This window comes from Stegodyphus dumicola, chromosome X1 (genome assembly GCF_044657685.1).
Source record: "Stegodyphus dumicola isolate Sdum_Otavi_A_Nest chromosome X1, ASM4465768v1".
NCBI classification, from domain to species: domain Eukaryota; kingdom Metazoa; phylum Arthropoda; class Arachnida; order Araneae; family Eresidae; genus Stegodyphus; species Stegodyphus dumicola.
This window is the reverse complement of record NC_140780.1, coordinates 97,476,189-97,494,785: the sequence shown is the minus strand read 5'-3', so window position 1 is coordinate 97,494,785 and position 18,597 is coordinate 97,476,189. Positions and strand designations below refer to the sequence as shown.

Here is an 18,597-nt window from a genome sequence, read left to right as displayed (position 1 = left end):
TTAAAGCAATTATATCACTATATATAATAGAATTTTTATAACTTTTTATTGAAATAAAAACTAAGTGAAAAATGGCAGTGCTGCGTAATAAGTTAAGACTTATTTTGACCACCAGTGGTCGAGTGACTGAGCCACTGAACACCAGGAGATCTACCTACCTCAAATCTTAGTAAACAGGGGTGCTGCATGAATGCTATCTTCGTTTTGCTCAAGTGTAATGTGAATACAAGTTGGAGTCATTTAGTAAAAAAAATCCTCTTCGAAAGCCGTCTCCATAAGGAGGTTGCTCTCGCCTGCCTTGCCTTTATCAGTCAACAAACCAAATCGATAACTTAAGCAGATTGTCCTTGCCTGCTTTGCCTTAATCAGATGAGGAAGCAAATCGAAAGCATGTTTAATTATTAACGATTAATTTTTAAAATTCATAGAAAAAGCAATTTCTATTTCATATAGTTTTAATTTCGTTTTATTACTTAACATTTATATTATTGTGTCAAATTTATATAAGGTATCAAAATGATAAACTATTGCAAGGGGCTGAAAATAATAACATCTTAAAGCAAATAAATCAAAAAATTTTATATATGTTGTTTGTATCAAATTTAGAACTGCAAGAAACGGGAAAAGACCTTGCAATAAAAAACTGTAGCAATAAAATAAAGCTGCACTCTTAATAGAATGATTAGCCTGGGTATAAATCTCGGTGAACAGTCAGGCTTCACAGGTTTTTCCAAGGTTTTCCGAGAGTACAACATAAATGCTAACCAGATTCCCTCAAAAAGACTTTCACGCAAGCATCATTTCCTTAGGCAGACAGCTCTTATATTCTTTCAATGTCATATTCTTTCAATGTCTTTGTCTGAATTAAACAAGAAAACAAATATAATAGATTGCCATTTTCTATTTAGTTTTAAAATCATGATACTTCTGTATTTTAAGCAGCTACAAGTTTAGATGTGTTAAAGATAATTCGCGAATGCTGTTTAATTAAATCGTAATGTCCTTCGAAAGTTGACGGTAAAAAATATTGTAGGTAATCTTAAATTTATCTTTGCGGAATAGAAGTATTTCCATTAAAATTGTGTAAATTGCTGTAATAACTTATTTCTGAAGTTCTTCTTGTCTCAGTCTTTCGCAGATTTAGTAAGTAATTTACTGTGATTTTAGTAACTATTTTTAATGCAAATAATGCATATATAAATTTTATTGGAGTCTATTGCAAGTGTTTTGTTGTACATTTTTCAGATTTTCCTGCAGCTATGAAAAGATTATTGAAAAATGACATTCTTCTGTACAGAACAGCTAGCAGTGTTTTGCACATATTACCTATTGCGGGACTATACACTTTCCTACCGAAGTACCTTGAAAGCCAGTTTCAGCTTAGTGCGACAAAGGCCAATATGATCTCAGGTATGAAAAAGCATTCGGTACTGTGATCTATAACTATCTAGCTCAATTTTCTTGATATCCACATTCAGTCCTTTTTTTTCTTTTTTTTCCTTTTGTGATAAACATTCTAAAATGATTGTCGTTCAATACGTACGTCATAAGCAATTAAAAAAATGATATTAATGTGTAAAGGTTTGTGTATAACATTTAAATGCTTAAACATGTAACATTTAAATGTTTAAACATTGTTTTCTAACTGATGTATTCAAATCTTAAATTTTAAAACAGTGCCCATTTCTTTTCAAAAAAAAAAAAAAAAAAAAAAAAAAAAAAGAAAAGAAAAGAAAAGAAAAATTATGCTTTTTTCCCCTTTATATTGTATGTTATTCATAAAGGATATTAATTAATCACTTAAAGAACAATTTAAGAGCTTATTCTAGTATTTCCTTATGATTTCTTATATTCGCTGAAATAAGGTCAAATGTAATCCAATTTTAAAATAGATTACAATTCATTGCTAAATGCCATCAATATGAAATACTGTTAATTCTGTGTTAGCCATCTTCTTATAGTAACGCAGGTAAATCCTCGAGAAATTTTAGTTGTTTCCTGTGTAAGATGTATTTTAATTTTATAACAGTTATTTTAATTTTGCTGTGCTTTCCTATCAATTCTTGTTTCCGCTTATAGCTCCCTACCAGAATGAGTTGTTAGAATCGCGTTGAATGCAAATGGGTTAGAAGTAGTACTTAAGAAAGATTCGATTTACTTCATGAGAGAAAGCTAGGGATCCGTAGTAGTGTGTGTTTGCCTTCACGCTAAATCTCTCTTGAAGCTGTTACGCTCGGGCCATATATTACGTGCCTTTTGATATTCGCCGGCTAGTTTCAATCAAGGGCCAACTACCTTAGATGCTAACTTCGACTAGGTCTCTTAGTTAGTTATAATTTAGTTCTAATTTCTTAGCTGAGTTTAAGCCTGAGTGGAGGCTTTGTTGTAAGCCCGAAAAAGGGCCCAACTGTTCATCTTATTTTGAGCAAAATAAAGGGTACTTAACCGTTCTTGAGTCTATATCTTTAATTACTTGAACTCAGCGATAGTTCGCTAACAGCTCACTAGGTTCCCCAACTTTTAGTAGAATAAGAGTGAGGAACCCTACACCTGGATTTTATATAAGAAGAATTTTGGGCAAAGGCTAATTTAAACAAGTTAATTGTTTCCAATGTCCTGTATGCAAAAAGTACATTTGTCTGAGAAAAGTAGTTAAAATATAAAAAGAAATAAGCTGAATGTTTATGAAGTATATCATTGCTGATATTGCTATTAGTTTTATTTCTGAAAACATCCATTTTTATAGCTAAGCGACTGCTAGCTTTCTCTGACGAAGCGAAAGTAAATAATTCTGGTCTGCTAGCTTTCTCTAAGACATTATATACGGCAGGAAAGTGAGTAAAAGCATATCTTAGTGTCTGTCCATGTGGTTATGACAAATATAAACCTTAGTTTCTTGAAAAGTTCCTCTTTTTTTAACGTACGACACCTTGCACCTTGCAACGACTTTTTCACATACGACGCCCTTTCAACAGAAATGAATTTCAGACGCCCGTAGAAAATTGACCAGTAGTCCATTTTCTCGGTATGTTAACTTTAAGCTTTGTTTTCATTTCTTATTTATTATTATTATTATTATTTATTATTTCATTTCTTAAAGGAAAATCAGTGTTTGCATGAATCATGAAATTAGATTTTAAAGACAAAAGGAACTATGCAAAAAACAAAAAAACTTTCTGCCCATTATTCCTCAACAGCAAAAATAGATTACCTAATGTTAGCACCTTTAGCATAATATTTTGTTTTTGTGAACAGAAACAAGAAATCAGCTAAAATCAGAATTTTTTTTTAATCAAGTTATCTGCCATATAATACACATGCTAGAAATTTTCAGAAGTCTTGTTTTTGTTTTGATTTGAATTCGATTGGCAATTCATTCTTATTGCCACAATCTTCAGGAGCTCAGTAGGTAAAAGGAAATCAAGTCAGTGTCCAGAATGCAAGTATGGAAATAAAAGAAATTTTTGAAATGCATTTAAAATATCTGAGAAAATACATTTCAAATTGAAAAGCAAGTATCGTAGAAGTGGGAACGTTTGTAAATAAACTAGATCGTATAAAATTTTTGATTTAATAAAATTCAGATCTACTTATAAATAAGCCAGCCATAGGCATAATATAAGTTAAACTGACTTAAAATTAAGAGAACTTCTTTGAAATTTTGGAGAAAAAATTGAGTTACAGTTTTATAAAAACTTATGAAATTAGGCTGTAGAGACATTAGGATTATTTGGAAGCAGGCAAGATGAAAAAATAGCAACGCCTTCGCCGGGAATCGAACCGCGGAACTCTCAATTACGCGCTGAGCGTGCAGACCACTACACGACGAAGGCTCGCTAAGAAGGCGGGAGAAATACCTTATAAGACTTCCCGCCCCCTTCATTTTTTAATGCATTTGAACATGCTCCGAACAGAACGATACCTGACTCGTCCACCACCATTCTCAGAAACTCTATGTTGCTTTCTATATAGTATTTTTATATGCATAAATTTCCTTGAGCTACAATTTTTATTAAGCAGAATGCATTATGAAAAATTTTAATGCCTTTTATAAACTGTTATTGATGCCCTTTTGTAACAGTCTTCGTTCCTAATATTAGGTATGGCTGGCATTTTGGTAATGGGTGCAGGAATCTTTGCCAGCGGCACTTTCATGCGTACTTTCAAACCCAGTGCAAGGTTCGTCGCAAAATGGATAGCAGCATCGGCTCTTGCATATTCGTTAGGTATGGTCATCTTGATGTGGCTTGGATGTCCTTTGAATGATTTTGTTGGACTCAATGATACAGGGTAAGTGCATTTTTTTCACTTCGATTAATAGAATTAACTCTTGAAATCCATTGTTTCAGCATTAAAAAACTGTCTCATCTTATATAAGCAGGGTTTATTATAGTAACTTAAGAAGTTTTGTAAATGCCAGATGAATCTGTGTAAAAAAATATTCTGTGTATACCACATGAATACACACAGTGTAAATGCTTTACTATACGTTTTAGCAATAAAGTACATAACAATTTTGTATTTCTTCAGTCTAAAATTTCTTAGCTGAAGTAATAGATGGTTATACTAATCATTCAGGTAATTTATTAAGATACACAGTTAGAGAAAGGCGCAGAGATGATACAACCAGTAGAAGAATGGATGATGAAAAAAGCTTCAGGCTTGTTGAGAGATTCCTGAATGTGACCCTTGCAACATGCATTCCCGGTTTTCGGGGCAATAGTGAAAGATCTGAACATAGCAGGACTGTTTTGTCAATCATTAAGCTCTTATCAAAGTATGATCACTGTTGATCGAATTACTCTAGCATTCACATGATGCGGCCCAAAAATCCAAAATGTGAAAATGAGCTTTTCAACTTTTTAGTATATGAAGTTAAAGATCACATCACTTGGGAACTTCAAATACTTCATTTGTTTTCACTACTTTTAGATACAAGATGTCTCTAAGATGACAATTGAGTGTGAAGTTCGTAGATATGTGAAAATAGTGAACGGCAAACTGCGGAATTAAAAATTTATGAAGTTTTTTTTATCTCTTTTTATTAAATAAGAGATCACTCATAAAAAGCCATTAAGAAGGAATCAGGTAATCTCTGCACAAGAAAGGTTTGTAATTACCCAAATATCGTGGGCAAGGATATGATTGTGCGCAGAAATGAGTGGGGCATACAGTGTTGGGCAACAAATTGTGTATTATAGAAAATTCCTCACTTACTTTCTTGTTCATTGTGCGGCTCATAATCTAAATTTGATTTTAAAAGATATTTTTGAAGGAAACACAGAAATTTTCCACTATTTCGAAAGAGTCCAAAATGTATGTTGCTATTTTGGCCATAGACCATTTTTCGCTGGGATAATGATAATGTGCCAAAGTGGATGCTGGTCTTGGATGTATGGTGCCTTAAATCATAGGTTTAAAGATACTAAAGAAACTAAAGACGCTGAAGAAAACAATAACCAAAAAAAAAAAAAAAAAAAACTGGGAACATTTGACATAGTCCAGCTCTTAGTTATACAGTGTTGTATAATGCAAAATTTTAGGATTCCTGAATATCGTTTCAAAATCTTCAAAATCTTTACAAATCTGAAATTGTAGATCTATTATCAACATATTAATTACAGAAGAATGCCTTGCTTAAAATTACCGAAATGAGAAAAACAATTTGGAGATCTTGCGTCTGTCGCTTCAGGGTCTTTGAGCCTTGGGGAATAGTTGAAGTAGTTTGCTGGAAACAAAGTGGAAAAAAAAAAACCAGTATGACAAATTATGCAAAAATAAGCGATTAAAAGATCAGAATCTTGTTTAAGGGTAACTGTGTTTTACGTAATGATAAATATTTTATGCACATAATCATTTTCAAGGTATGGAAAATATTCTTGATACTTACCAAATAATTCGGCCTAAATTTCTTATGTAGAGAAGAGGAAGAAGAGGTTCTTATATAAGAGATAAGCGACAAAGCAGTTGATTTTATGCGAAAGTTTCCTGAGGATGTGCCCTCAAAATTTCCTTCACAGGTTCTCTTAGTTTTAAGGTGCCATTTAAAGAGCAGTTTGAAAAATTGAATAGTAGCAAAGAATTAGCAGAAATGTTGTTAATAATAAAGCACAGTTTACTTTCATCCAGTTTTCCTGATGTAAGCGCAGCATGCACCATGTACTTAACGATTTCTGTATGTAACTAAGGTTGAACGGTTATCATCAGAATTGAAATTAGTAAAACAACTACGAAGAATATGGGACAGAAAAGGCTCGGTAACTTTAGCTTTGCTCTCAACTGAAAATAATCGCGTTAAAAAAATTAAACTTCATAAAATAATTAATAAGTTTTCAGTTAGAAAATTCAGAATTTTATTATAAAAATGTAAAAATAAAGTATACTAAATAATTTGCTAGTAAATATTTGACCTTAATTATGTTACATATGTTTCATATTACGCTCTGTATGACGTCAAATAGCTTTAGATATCATATTCCTTTTTAAACAGTTAAACAGGAATCAATAACAACATGTAATAACACACATCAACAAGATGTTAAACGAGAACTTTTTTATTCCATTAAAATGTATAAAGCTACTTCAGTTATTGAGAAACTGATCAACCCTAACTTGGAAAAAGTGGCTAAAATTGGGAGAGATAAGGAAGGGAGGCATTTATCATCTGTTGCTGGAAGACCCCCCTCCCCCAAGTCACTGTGAATAAAAAGTTACGGCCGTGTATACACTGTGAATAAAAACTGAAATAGCGTGGTCGCATTGACATACTTTTAAAATATACACCCAAAATAAAATATTAGACAATGATGACTGAATTTCTTGCCAGTAGTAGAAACTCAGCTTACTATCATAAGATCTGAGAAATATATGAAAGTAGTATCCATGGAAAAAATCAAGCAAATTTACATAAGTAATACCATCTAACTTCTTTTTTCATGGAGAATTGTTATGACAAGCATTTAGTTAATATTCTTTAATTGCGCATTCGTATCTTTTAGAGCAAATGGATAGCTTCAAAATTGTTTCTCTTGTCGAAGTCTTGGAATCTACTAATAACTTTCTTTACTTGTATTCTGATAACAGAACTTAACGCGTAAAGTGCGTCCAAGAGAGAGGATCTATGTAAAATAATGAACATGTCTATCATTCTGATGTTCGTTTCGTTTCGTTTATCTAGCTTTAAATTCTTTTGTTGTCTGTGAAATTATATTTTGTGCAAATATTTTTCGCAGATTTTCGTTCATAGCAACATATTTTTATATGGTAGTACATAACATGTATTTAATTAAAGCTGCTTTTTCTGTTTACGAATACTAGCTGAAACTTTCTAACATGATACAAATAACTGCAATTTGAAAACTCCGCAGTAATTTCTACTGCTTGTTTTATAGTCTTCTGTAAAACAATATACAATTTTCAGTTATACAAGTAAAAAGTATTATTTCAATTACTAAAATATTTTTCTGTAGAAATTTTCGCTTTATTTTTAAATTTCTGAGTGATGAATTTGCATAATAAACTTTTTTATTTTCAAACATAAAAATAGATAGCATTAGAATGCAAGTTATTTTCCACTATTTTTATATATTTCTCATTTCTTGACAAGTAAGGAAACATATCTGCTATTGTTAACAAAATGTTTCGATTTCAAATTTGTAATATTAAAGATAATTTGTAATTTCTAATTCATTGAACTGAAATCGTTGCGTAAAGGTACCGGCCCCCTTATGCTTAATGTTTTGCAAGATAGAAATATTTTCATATGCACCAGAGCGCCAAGGCATAAAGGTGCAAACATACAGGTCCCCTTATGAAGGAGTCCCGGCTAATTTTATTTTTTAGTTAGATTTGAATTTTTTTATATTAAATACTGTAAGCAGTTGCTTCTGTTTTGCTTTTGAAATATGTATATGCTTTTCATGTGGTATGTATTTCCCGATTACAGAAAACCAGGTTTAGCTCTGCAAGCATGTAACACAACGTGTGAATGTCGACTGGGAGAATTTGCACCTATCTGTTCCTCCGAAGGCATAACTTATCTTTCTCCTTGTGTTGCTGGATGCACTAAAGTTATAGCAGAAGGTGATGATGTAAGTTGCCTTTCTTTCTCCCTAAATTATTCATAGCTTAAATATTAAGAAGTAATGACAAGTAATTATCATTTAGATGCTTAAAACTTTCGGACAAATTTAATTCAGATGCAGGCACACATGATATGTTGGTCTAATGTATTATGAAAAATTTTATTTGCCCTGCTAGCAATAACAAAATGAAACTTTTAAGACAGCCTCTTATGAGCTAATTTTTCGAAAGTATTATTATGACGTGGGAAAACATTTCAACAGAAAAAGGCTTAACTCAAATGAATGTGTTACGAAGCCTGGATGTTATGTCTTGTTACTCAAACAAACGAAGTTCTTGTTTGAACCTTCACCATTAACCCGAGTTTCAGATTTATGAATCAGTGGGCTTTAATAAATCTTTTTTTTTTTTTTTAGCCTTGTCAGATTTTGAATATTGTTTAGCTTGAGAACCCGATTAATGCAAATTTTTGCACAGGTTTTCGCTCCAGCTAACAATCGAATCAAGGCCATTTTTCCTAGAACTGGTCCTCTACTAAATAGGCTATCCGGAGCCGTAAGCCACATTTGGATAATTTTCATTTAATCCTAAAACTCGCGTAATTTGACCTCGGCTAAATTATCCGCCCGTATTTCGGCCTATTACATCCTCTCAACTGGACACCAGCATCAGAAGCCTAGACATTTAGAAGAGAAAGGGATACATTAAAATGGCATAGCTGTTAACATCAGTGAATCAACGAAATATATCTGCTTTTAAGTTTCAAAGCTTAAAACAAATGAACTATTTTTTTTATTATAAGATGTATTTATATTTCCTGTTTATGAAAGGCAATGATGTTAGTAGATTTCATATAGTTAAGGAGCAACAAAATATACTTAATGATTGTTATCAGCTGCGAAATTATCAGAAATAGTATTAATCTGATTCATATAGGATACCATTAGTAGAAGTTTTCTTTGCGCATAGGCAACCCTCTCATTCATTGTTCATAACGCTAAAATACTGTGTATTTTCACACAGACCATTTTGAATTCTTTTAGTCACCATGAAAGTTCTGCAAGTCCATAGCAGAAAGGACTTGGCCTGCTCTCTTATGTTACGGAAAAATTACCGTAATAAAATTTGCATATTCTTAAAAATCAACAAAATTAAAATGCGTACATAACATTAATGTAGTTAAGAGAATATTATTTTGTAAGTTAAGTTTTATATATAATACTTACAGATGGTAATTATTGCAATTTATATTAATTGCACAAAAGTGATTTTACGTCGTTTTTTGTGAAACTTAATGATATTGCTTATATAATATTTTACTTCCTTGACAACCAAAAGAAAAGCAAACCGTTTTCAGCGTTCTGTGGTATATTTTTATTTGTAAAAAATTTTCTCTTTGCTCATCGCGTGCTTTCGTGTTGGAATTGGAAGCTTTTCCGACTAGTATCGGAAGGTCTGATGTTCGAAGCCCTGCGAGGGTATAACTGAATTATCACATTCTGTGGCACCAAAAAAATATAAAATTTTAGCATGTTATTTCAATAGAAGATGAACAGATTTTTGATAAGAGATTAAATAAAAAGTAATATGAAGCGTGTGCAAAAATACAAAATAAAGTACACAAACGTTCATACACAAAATGTTGAATATGTTCAAAATACCAATTTGAAAAATATGTAACTTGTTTCTTTGATTAATGCGGTAATCAAACTGCAATTTAAAGCAAATTATCCTGGACTATATGAATCTTTGTCTAAGAGCAAGGCTAAACTTAAACAATTAGTAATAAGGCAAATTTACTTGTAGTTTTCAATTTGTGATCACATAAATGCACGATAGAAGGTTGAAGAACATCCCCCCCGCCAAGTTCTGTAAACCTAACCATGCAATCAAATTCATTTACTTTATAAACGGGTACCGTTATAACCTATGTAACTCACACTGTTCTTCAGTTACCTAAATTCCTTTAATAAGACTTTAACCAACTTTTATATTTAAATCTGAAAATTTGTTTTCAGATGTACTGAACATAATTCATTGCTATCACAAATAATTATTTTACAGATAGACTTACAGTTGTTCTCTATTAATAGCTTTTGAAAATAATTTTAACAATATGCGAACATTTACTATTATTTTGAAATAATTCTAGTAAATGCCATCTAGACATGCTTGCAAGTTTACCTTGTCTTTCAATTTTGCAAATATTCTGTGGGGTTTCGATAGAGCGTAATTTTCTCAAGTGATATCAGAGACTGTTCACATTCTTGTTCACTTGTTTTGTCAATCGCACAGCGGCAGATGATGCACAAATTCTAATATGTACTCATATTTATATGCGTATTAATGCATTTTCAGCCTACGCCGACCGATCGGGAAGATAATCCTTTTCAAAATAACACTGTGCGGCTCAGTCAACGCTCCTAATAAAACAAAGCCTTGACACTGAAATGTGATGACACGAGTAGTCGTCTCAGTCGATATGCTAATAGGTTGGTTGGTTGGTTTGGTTTTTTTCAGTAATGAGTTTCATTAATGATTCACTTGAGAGTTATCTGCGTAAATCTAATCTAATCTAAGAAAATAAGCCGTACCGCCAAAATTGGCACAACCGGCAATTTAAAAGAAACAAACTGAAAGATAACTGAATAAAAACTACAACAGAATAAGGCCTACTTATCCAAAAACTCATCCTCCGCTGGAGATGTGTCGGCGCCGCCAACGGGTCATCTCGACCTTCATTCAGAATAGAAACCACCTATTTCTTAACATAAAATGACTAAATTGAACTCAAGACAACTGCTAACCTAAACAACAATTAAAAAATACAAATATTGCCTAGCTTAACGAACAATAAGCATTTACAGTTTTCAGTAAATTATACATTGTATGTATACAAATTACATTATAATTTATGCAATTCAAATCAAAAATTTAAGCTATTAAACAAAAGGATCGAAATATACATAATTATTCAAATTGGTAATAATTTTTATAAGTCCTTATTTAGCTTTATTATTGCTATATAGATATTTTTCATTATTTATAGATATATTTCGAAAATATTCTCCTCTAATTTCCTTCGTTAAGGCACAGTCCCAAATGTAATGTCTATTAGATGCTCCAGATGCATCCTGACCACATCGGCATTGAATATCTTTCCCATGAAACCTTTTTAGATATTCTGGAAATTGGCCATGTCCTGTTATCAATTGATTTAGCAATCTATTGTAACTTAATCTTTGCTCTTTGACAACAGGAAATATTTTATAAACCTTTCGTCCAGTTTTGTCATAATGCCATCTTTGTTGCCATGTGTGGAGAATCGTTTCATGTAGTACACTCTTAATATAATTAAGAGATAAAGGAACCGTGATATCAATATCTGTATTATAGCATGCTTCCTTAGCAGCAGAATCTGCTGCTTCATTTCCATGAATATTCGAATGTCCTTTTATCCAATTTATATGTAATTTCATTTTTGAATTAATATTTTGAATATAATTTCTGACTTTATCTACTTTTGCGGATAAACATTTTCTAGAATTAAGAGCTCTAAGGATGCTCTGGGAATCTGTGAACACCGAAATCTCCCAATTTGTAATATATTTCTCATTTTCTTCCTCATTAGCCCATCTTATGGTGTTTTCAAAGGCAATAAGTTCTTCATCAAAAATAGTTGAATTATTATTCAATCTTAATTTAGATTTATATACAAATTTATTATTTGCAAAAGCAACAAATGCTGCTCCAACATTTTTATCAATCACGGAGTCATCAGAGAATAATTCCAAACCAACACCAGTTGGAAGAAGTGTCTTCCAGGTAACCTCTTTAAATTGTGCCGGATGAAAATAAAACTTTTCTAATTTTAGATCAGTTTCTCTATTAGAAATCTTCAGGTCACAATAATCTATATTCTTCTTCATATGAACAGCTTTATAAATCAGCGTTTCAGCCTCAGCTACTAAGTCTATAGGCGTAACCCCAGCTAAGACCTGTAGGCTGGTGGTAGAGACTGTTCTGTAGCATCCCGTAATGGGTAGCATTGCAACCCTCTGAATCTGTAGCAATTTATTTCTCACCCTTTCCGTTCCAGTCCACCAAACGGGTGAGCCATACAATTCCTCTATTGTATAATTCTTTTAAAATACTTTTAAAAGAATCCGTACATAACAATCTATTCATCTTATTCATAATCTTAAAAATTTTTTCTTTCAATTTAGTTAAATGTGGCAACCAACTTAAATTTGTATCCAAAATTATACCTAAGTATTTAAGTGTTTTTTCGCTGCGGATTCTTTTTCCATTCCACGTCAATAAAGATAATCTGATTAATTTTGAGCCTTTTGGGATTGTTATCATAGCCATTTTATCTTGACTAATATCAAGCTTATTTACTTTACACCAGTTATAAAGTTTATCTAAAGCATTCTTTGCTTTTTCTTCTATAATTAATCTATTACTTCCAGAAATCACCAACACAAAATCGTCAGCATAAGCCTGCAAAAATACATCCTTTTCAAATTTCAATTGTAAGGCAGTATCAGCCACCAGGTTCCAAAGTGTAAGGCCTAAAACAGAACCCTAAGGAGCACCTTTATTATAATATTTCTCAATATTTATATTATTTCTTCTGTAAATAATTTTCCTATTATTTAGATAACTATTAATAATATTGAAGAGGTTTTGAGGACATTTTAAATCTAGAAGTCTTGATTTGATGCTGGGCCACCATAAGCTATTAAGGGCATTGCTAATGTCGATTGCAATCAAAGTAGTATGTAAATTCTTTATCTTATTAATTCTTATAGTGTCAATAATATTATTAATTGCCAAGATAGTATCTTTTTCTGGCGTAAATCCATATTGATTTGCATTTAGTAGATTATTGCTACCAAGAAAATAAACAAGCCTATTATTAATCAATTTATCGAGAACTTTACCCAAAGTGGGTAATAAACAAATCGGCCTGTAAGAAGCCGCTTGCTCAGGAAGTTTAACTTGTTTTAAAAGCAAAACCAATTTGCCAATCTTCCATGTCTCAGGAAAATGTCCCCGTTGAAAACAAATATTAAATAGATCCAAAATGAATTTCCTATTTACATAATAAAGTTCTTTATAAATTTCCAAAGGAATGTTATCATGACCGGGAGCTTTATTCATTTTCATACTCTCCAGAGCAGCAGAAAGCTCATCGGCAGTAAACAAAACATCATTAAAAGACTCCAAATCAACTTTTATTTTCCATCGGATATCCCAATGTTCACTTTCATCCTCCTCTTCTTTATCTTCCATGAAGTGGAAGTTCATAATTTCTTTTTATTGTATCTTCTATATTTTCTGTGTAAGTACCATTACTTTTACGGATAGCAGTAAAAGTGACAGGATTCATCTGCTTATCTGTGGCAATTTTAAAATGCGTGCCAAAGGGACTTTGCAGAGACAATTTATCCCATATTTTAATCCAGTAATTTTCCTTTGCAATTCTAATATTCTTTCTATATATTGCAAGATGTTTACAATATTTTTTTTTATAATTTAATCTGTCTTCGCCACAAGAATTCTGAAATCTTCTTCTAGAAGCTCGAACTTTTTTCCTTTCAGTATTTAATCCATTATTCCACCATGGAGAATAGTTTTTCTTTTTTCCTGTATCGTTATAATTAAACCGAACATTATCACATATGTCACATATGATTGAATTAATTTCATGTAATTGAGATTCTATATCTTCATTGATTTCAATGCCAGAAAAATTTTCAAACATAAGCTCCTTTAGAGCAATCCAGTTCAATCTCTTCAACTTAATTTGGTTATTTTGTGTATCATCAATTATCACATTTCTAATCTCAAAATGAATATAATTATGATCACTAAGGCTAATTTTATCAGAAGCTTCCCAATTACATATCTCAATGTCTTTAATCAATCTGGAAGCAGTAATATCAATCCATGAATTTCCCAATACTGAAGAGTATGTGGGAAAACTGTTTCTATTGTTGTTTACAACAAAGTTATTTTCAAGCAGAAATTCTGCTAATTTTTCCCCCTTGAATCCATGTGGTTTTGGGCCCACAATGGATGTTTACAATTGACATCACCATTTATTACTAATGAAGTATTTTTAAATCTATCAAACAAAGAAGACAAACAACGTAAATGATCATCAATAGTTTCTGACGGGGAAAAATAGCATGTAATCAAGAGAAAAGGACTATTTCCATCCACCAAAACAGCAACTATGTCTTTAGAAGCATAAATTTGTAAAATGGATAAATTTTCATTGAATACAAAGACACCAGATCTTATGTTCTCACCTTTATTATAATATGATCTGGCACTTATTGGTAAACCATATATCTTTCCTTAATAAACATAAGGTTCTTGTATGCAGATCAGATCAATATCACTTTCTGTAACCTCAACTCTCAATTGTTCTGTGGCCTTGATTGCATGATGTAAATTGATTTGACAAATTTTAATTGTATGAGATTTACAAGCCATAATCAATTTTTTTGGTCAATAAATCAACTTGTCTAATATAACAAGGACATTCTTTAAATGTATTTTCATGTTTAGCATTAAGGCCCAGTCCAAATCTCGAATTTGCTATTGTACAATTATAACATTTATAATCTGTTGCGGTACATTCAGTTTGAGAGTGACCTTCCAAACTGCATTTATTACAAATAGAGGTTTTTGTACAAGCTTTTTTAGTGTGTCCAAAACCATAATATTGGAAGCATCTGGTAACTCTTTTATATTCTGTAATCTGGTGCCTTGTCCATTTTAAATAAATTTTCTTATCTTTCATAACCAGATTAAATGATTGTGGGTCCAAGGAAACGATCCAATGACATCCCATATTTGATTTCATATTGAATCTCGGTTCTATAATCGCATTCTCTAGAACGACATTCTGAGATCTCAGTAAATCTTTTATTTCCTCTCCATTCAAGGCAGGATCAACATTATAAATCATAATTCATGGATGTATTTTCTTAGGTCTTTTTACATCCAATTCTTCTTTCAATGTACTATTTTCTCTTATTGCATTTTCAATTATTGACAAATCGTCGTATTTAGTGACCTTAATCAATACTCCACCATTTTTTATTTTTTATACTTTCTGCACACCTATTTTAAGAGAAATGTTTTTAATTAATTTCTCCTTTACTTGTTCAGAAGTTTGATTCCTTTCTTTAGGATATATTAGAGTCACAAATTCTACTTCTTGTTTCTTAAAACTTTTTGTTCTACATCGTGATCTTGATCTTTGTTGAACTTTTTCTGCATAAGTTGCAGCTTGCTTTTTATGCTTTCCTCTTGTAATATTTTCTCTTTCGGCCAATCTTCCTCTTAGTTCACCATTTTCAATAAGAACACTATTCATTGCATTCTGCAGTTTTCTAAATATTTCTCTAATTTTATTACCTACAGATTTGTTCACCTTATCAGATGGGTTACCTAAAACCTCATCCAATTCTTTAGAGTTTTCATTAATAAAGGACAGTACGTTGTCAGCGATATAAGATACAGTATCTTCCGATCCCGTTGAAATTTTATCTTCTTTTTCAAGAACTTCCCGCTCATTATTCGCCATCCCACGCAGAAAGACTAACTGAATGGTGCACCAAAACTTCAATTGTAAGTAATGGCATCCATTATTAGCCATGTTCGAAGTTTGAAAAGCTTATATCTCTTAAAAGACTTGTTGCAAATGAGTAAAATTTTGCATAAATATCCACAAAAGTGTATAGAATGAAAGCACAGTCAATTTATATATTTACATGGTGTATAAACTTCAAATAAACAGAAAAACGTTACAAACGTATGCAAATGAGCCACTCAGAAATTCAACGTAAAAAGGCTTGTAACTTTCAAAGTACTTAAATCTGAAGCACAAGACCAAGCACGTAATTCAAGAGTAGCATATAATTAAAAAACATGCATTATAAATCCACTTGCATGGTCTTTAAATATCAAAAATAAGCAAAAGTACTCACATGCGTATGCTATCAAAATTAAGCAAAAGCACTCACATGTGTATGCAAAAGAATGGTATCTGCGTAAAGGGAGGGATGCCTTCGCGGAGGACTTGCTAAGGGAAACTGGCTCTTATACATGTTACACAAGGGGGAAAACCCTAAAAGAGCCGAAGCAGCAAGCGCTTTTGGCCAGAATCGAACCTCGGACCTAACTACAAGTTTTCAGCGACTTTACCGCTCGGCCGCTGGTGGGATCAATACTCTGACTGCACAAAGATATAAAATATGCTGCTCGCTAGTTGCATACTTAACACTGCTTTCACTATTTTATATAGATATGGGGGAACAGATTTTATTCAAACATTCAATATTTTTGTAGTTTATAAGCAGTAAGATAAATATTTCTTGGAATTTATTATTTTAAGAAAGTACACAAATGAGATTTTACACATTCTTTGCCCCCCCAAAAGAATGGTAAAATTTTATCCTTCATATTTAACGTTAAAAAATAAATAATGTCAAGAATTAACTAGAAATTATGCTCTAAAATCTATTTTAAAATTTAAAAAGTCCTTTACATAGAAGCATTGCTGTCTGCAAAACGAATTGTTCCTGCAGATCTACAAACAAAAATATTGTGCTGGGAGACAATTAGTATTGAGATGGTCTTGTTTTTCCTTCAAAATATCTATTTTTCTTGCTTATAACCAATTATTGGGTAAATTTTAAAAAGACTGAGTATGTGCTTTAAACGATGAATATTTCCTTAAGGTCTTCCTTTCTCTTTATTTCATAGTTTATATGGCAGTAAATACCATTCCCGAAATCTTTTTAGAAGAAATGTACCTCTTTTCATAATTTCATATAGTTTTACATTATATACTATTTATATTTTATATAGTTTTTGTAATATCTGCAATTTTGCAGGCAAAAGTATCTTTTTATAGCATCGTGAAATATATAATTGTCTTTATGTACGTAGGAAAAATGCCTTATTTTAAGTTATGAATAATTACTACAATGATAAAATTTCATGCGAGTTTAAGACCTTTGCTGTTTTAATTTATTATAGAATTTTTTTGAACTAATGAATTACATTTCTCGAAAACTTTAACAACAGCAGTTGTCTAGTTTAAATTAACTGTATTAACACTAAAAAGAAATTTTTTTATTTTTCTGTTATATTTTGTAACTATCCAACTCAAGTAACTAATTTGTTCTTTTTTTTCCGGTCATGTTTTGCCGCAAAAAAAGATTTTCCTAGAGTTATTTGCATACTACATTTATCATTTCATTTTCCTTCAATTCAGTAATTTTCTTTAAAAGCCAGTAGTATAAAAATTTACTGATCTTTAATTATTAGATACTATATATCCAGAAAGTCTGAAATGAATTAACAACTTAAAAGCTTGTTTAGCAAATAATTCAAATGTGCGATTTAAAATTATCACTTAAATCTCTAAAATCAAAAATTTAATTGTATAATGAGTACATATACATCTTCACTAGTGAAAATCGTAATTTTTTATTTGCGGTTTTAAGTAAATATTCAGAGAAACAAATTAGCCCCCAAGCTGTAAAATAAATGTAACAGCTATTTACAACACAGTCTTTACAATTTTAAAAGCAACAAATCTCTGACCCATTCAAATGAAATTCTCTTCATTAACAGATGTATTGGAATTATCAAGACAGATCATTCTAACACATTTTGAGAATATTAACTTAATAGCCATGGTATAAAAGCAGCAGCTATTGAAAATAAGGCGCATAACATCTTTAAGTGACTGTACAATTTATGAACTACGATCTATGAACTTTCAAATGAATATTGTTATCATCCATTACAAAATGTATAACTATACTTACCTCAAAACATTTTACCATACGAGTGGCCACTTGAAACGCAGCCCTCAGAGTTTTTAAAAAGGAATAAATTATGATCACAGAGATTAATTCTTTCAATGTTATCAAAGTGATCAAGCTAAAACATTCTATACAGGTTACTAACGGCAGAGTGACCAGTGGTTGGTAGACTTATGACAGGTTAAATACAGTTAGAAATCTTCAATGAGTTAAATATTCCCCAAAACATTATCGCAAGAATTTGGAAGGATTTTTGAGCACAATGGGAGCAATTAGTCATCTTGCTTATCATAGTCATATGAGGGTAATTACGGCATCTGATTACGGTTATTTCTCGTTTGCTAATATCTCGTTCATACTAATTTCATCATGAATTCTAAGTACTCTATATACAATTTTCAGTAGTGAAGTGTACGCGAAAAATAAAAACTCATGTGCCGGTTTCCAAATGACAGAGAATAGCAGCGCATTCATGCATCTTAGATGGAATGTTGATTCTAACCTTTAATCCTCACCCGAACTCTTCAGTTAGGTTATTTGCATATGACAAAACATGCAAGGCTATCTGCCTAAGTGAAGGGATGACTTCGTGGAAGATTTTCTAAGGAAAACTGTTTCATTTACACGTTACATGTGTGGGAAGACGTGAAAAGCTCCC

At 31.6% G+C, this 18,597-nt stretch overlaps 1 protein-coding gene across 4 annotated transcripts in view; it reads left to right on the top strand.

Annotated features, from left to right (window-relative positions):
* The window catches only part of LOC118192704 (solute carrier organic anion transporter family member 74D-like), a 277,424-nt gene that overhangs the window by 247,824 nt on the left and 11,003 nt on the right, over positions 1-18,597 (top strand). For all 4 annotated transcript variants that reach the window (XM_085807989.1, XM_085807992.1, XM_085807990.1 and 1 more), the window contains 3 exons: positions 1,246-1,410; positions 4,101-4,290; positions 7,946-8,090. In XM_085807989.1, the coding sequence (XP_085664115.1) occupies positions 1,246-1,410; positions 4,101-4,290; positions 7,946-8,090 (500 nt within the window). The remainder of the gene's footprint in view (positions 1-1,245; positions 1,411-4,100; positions 4,291-7,945; positions 8,091-18,597) is intronic.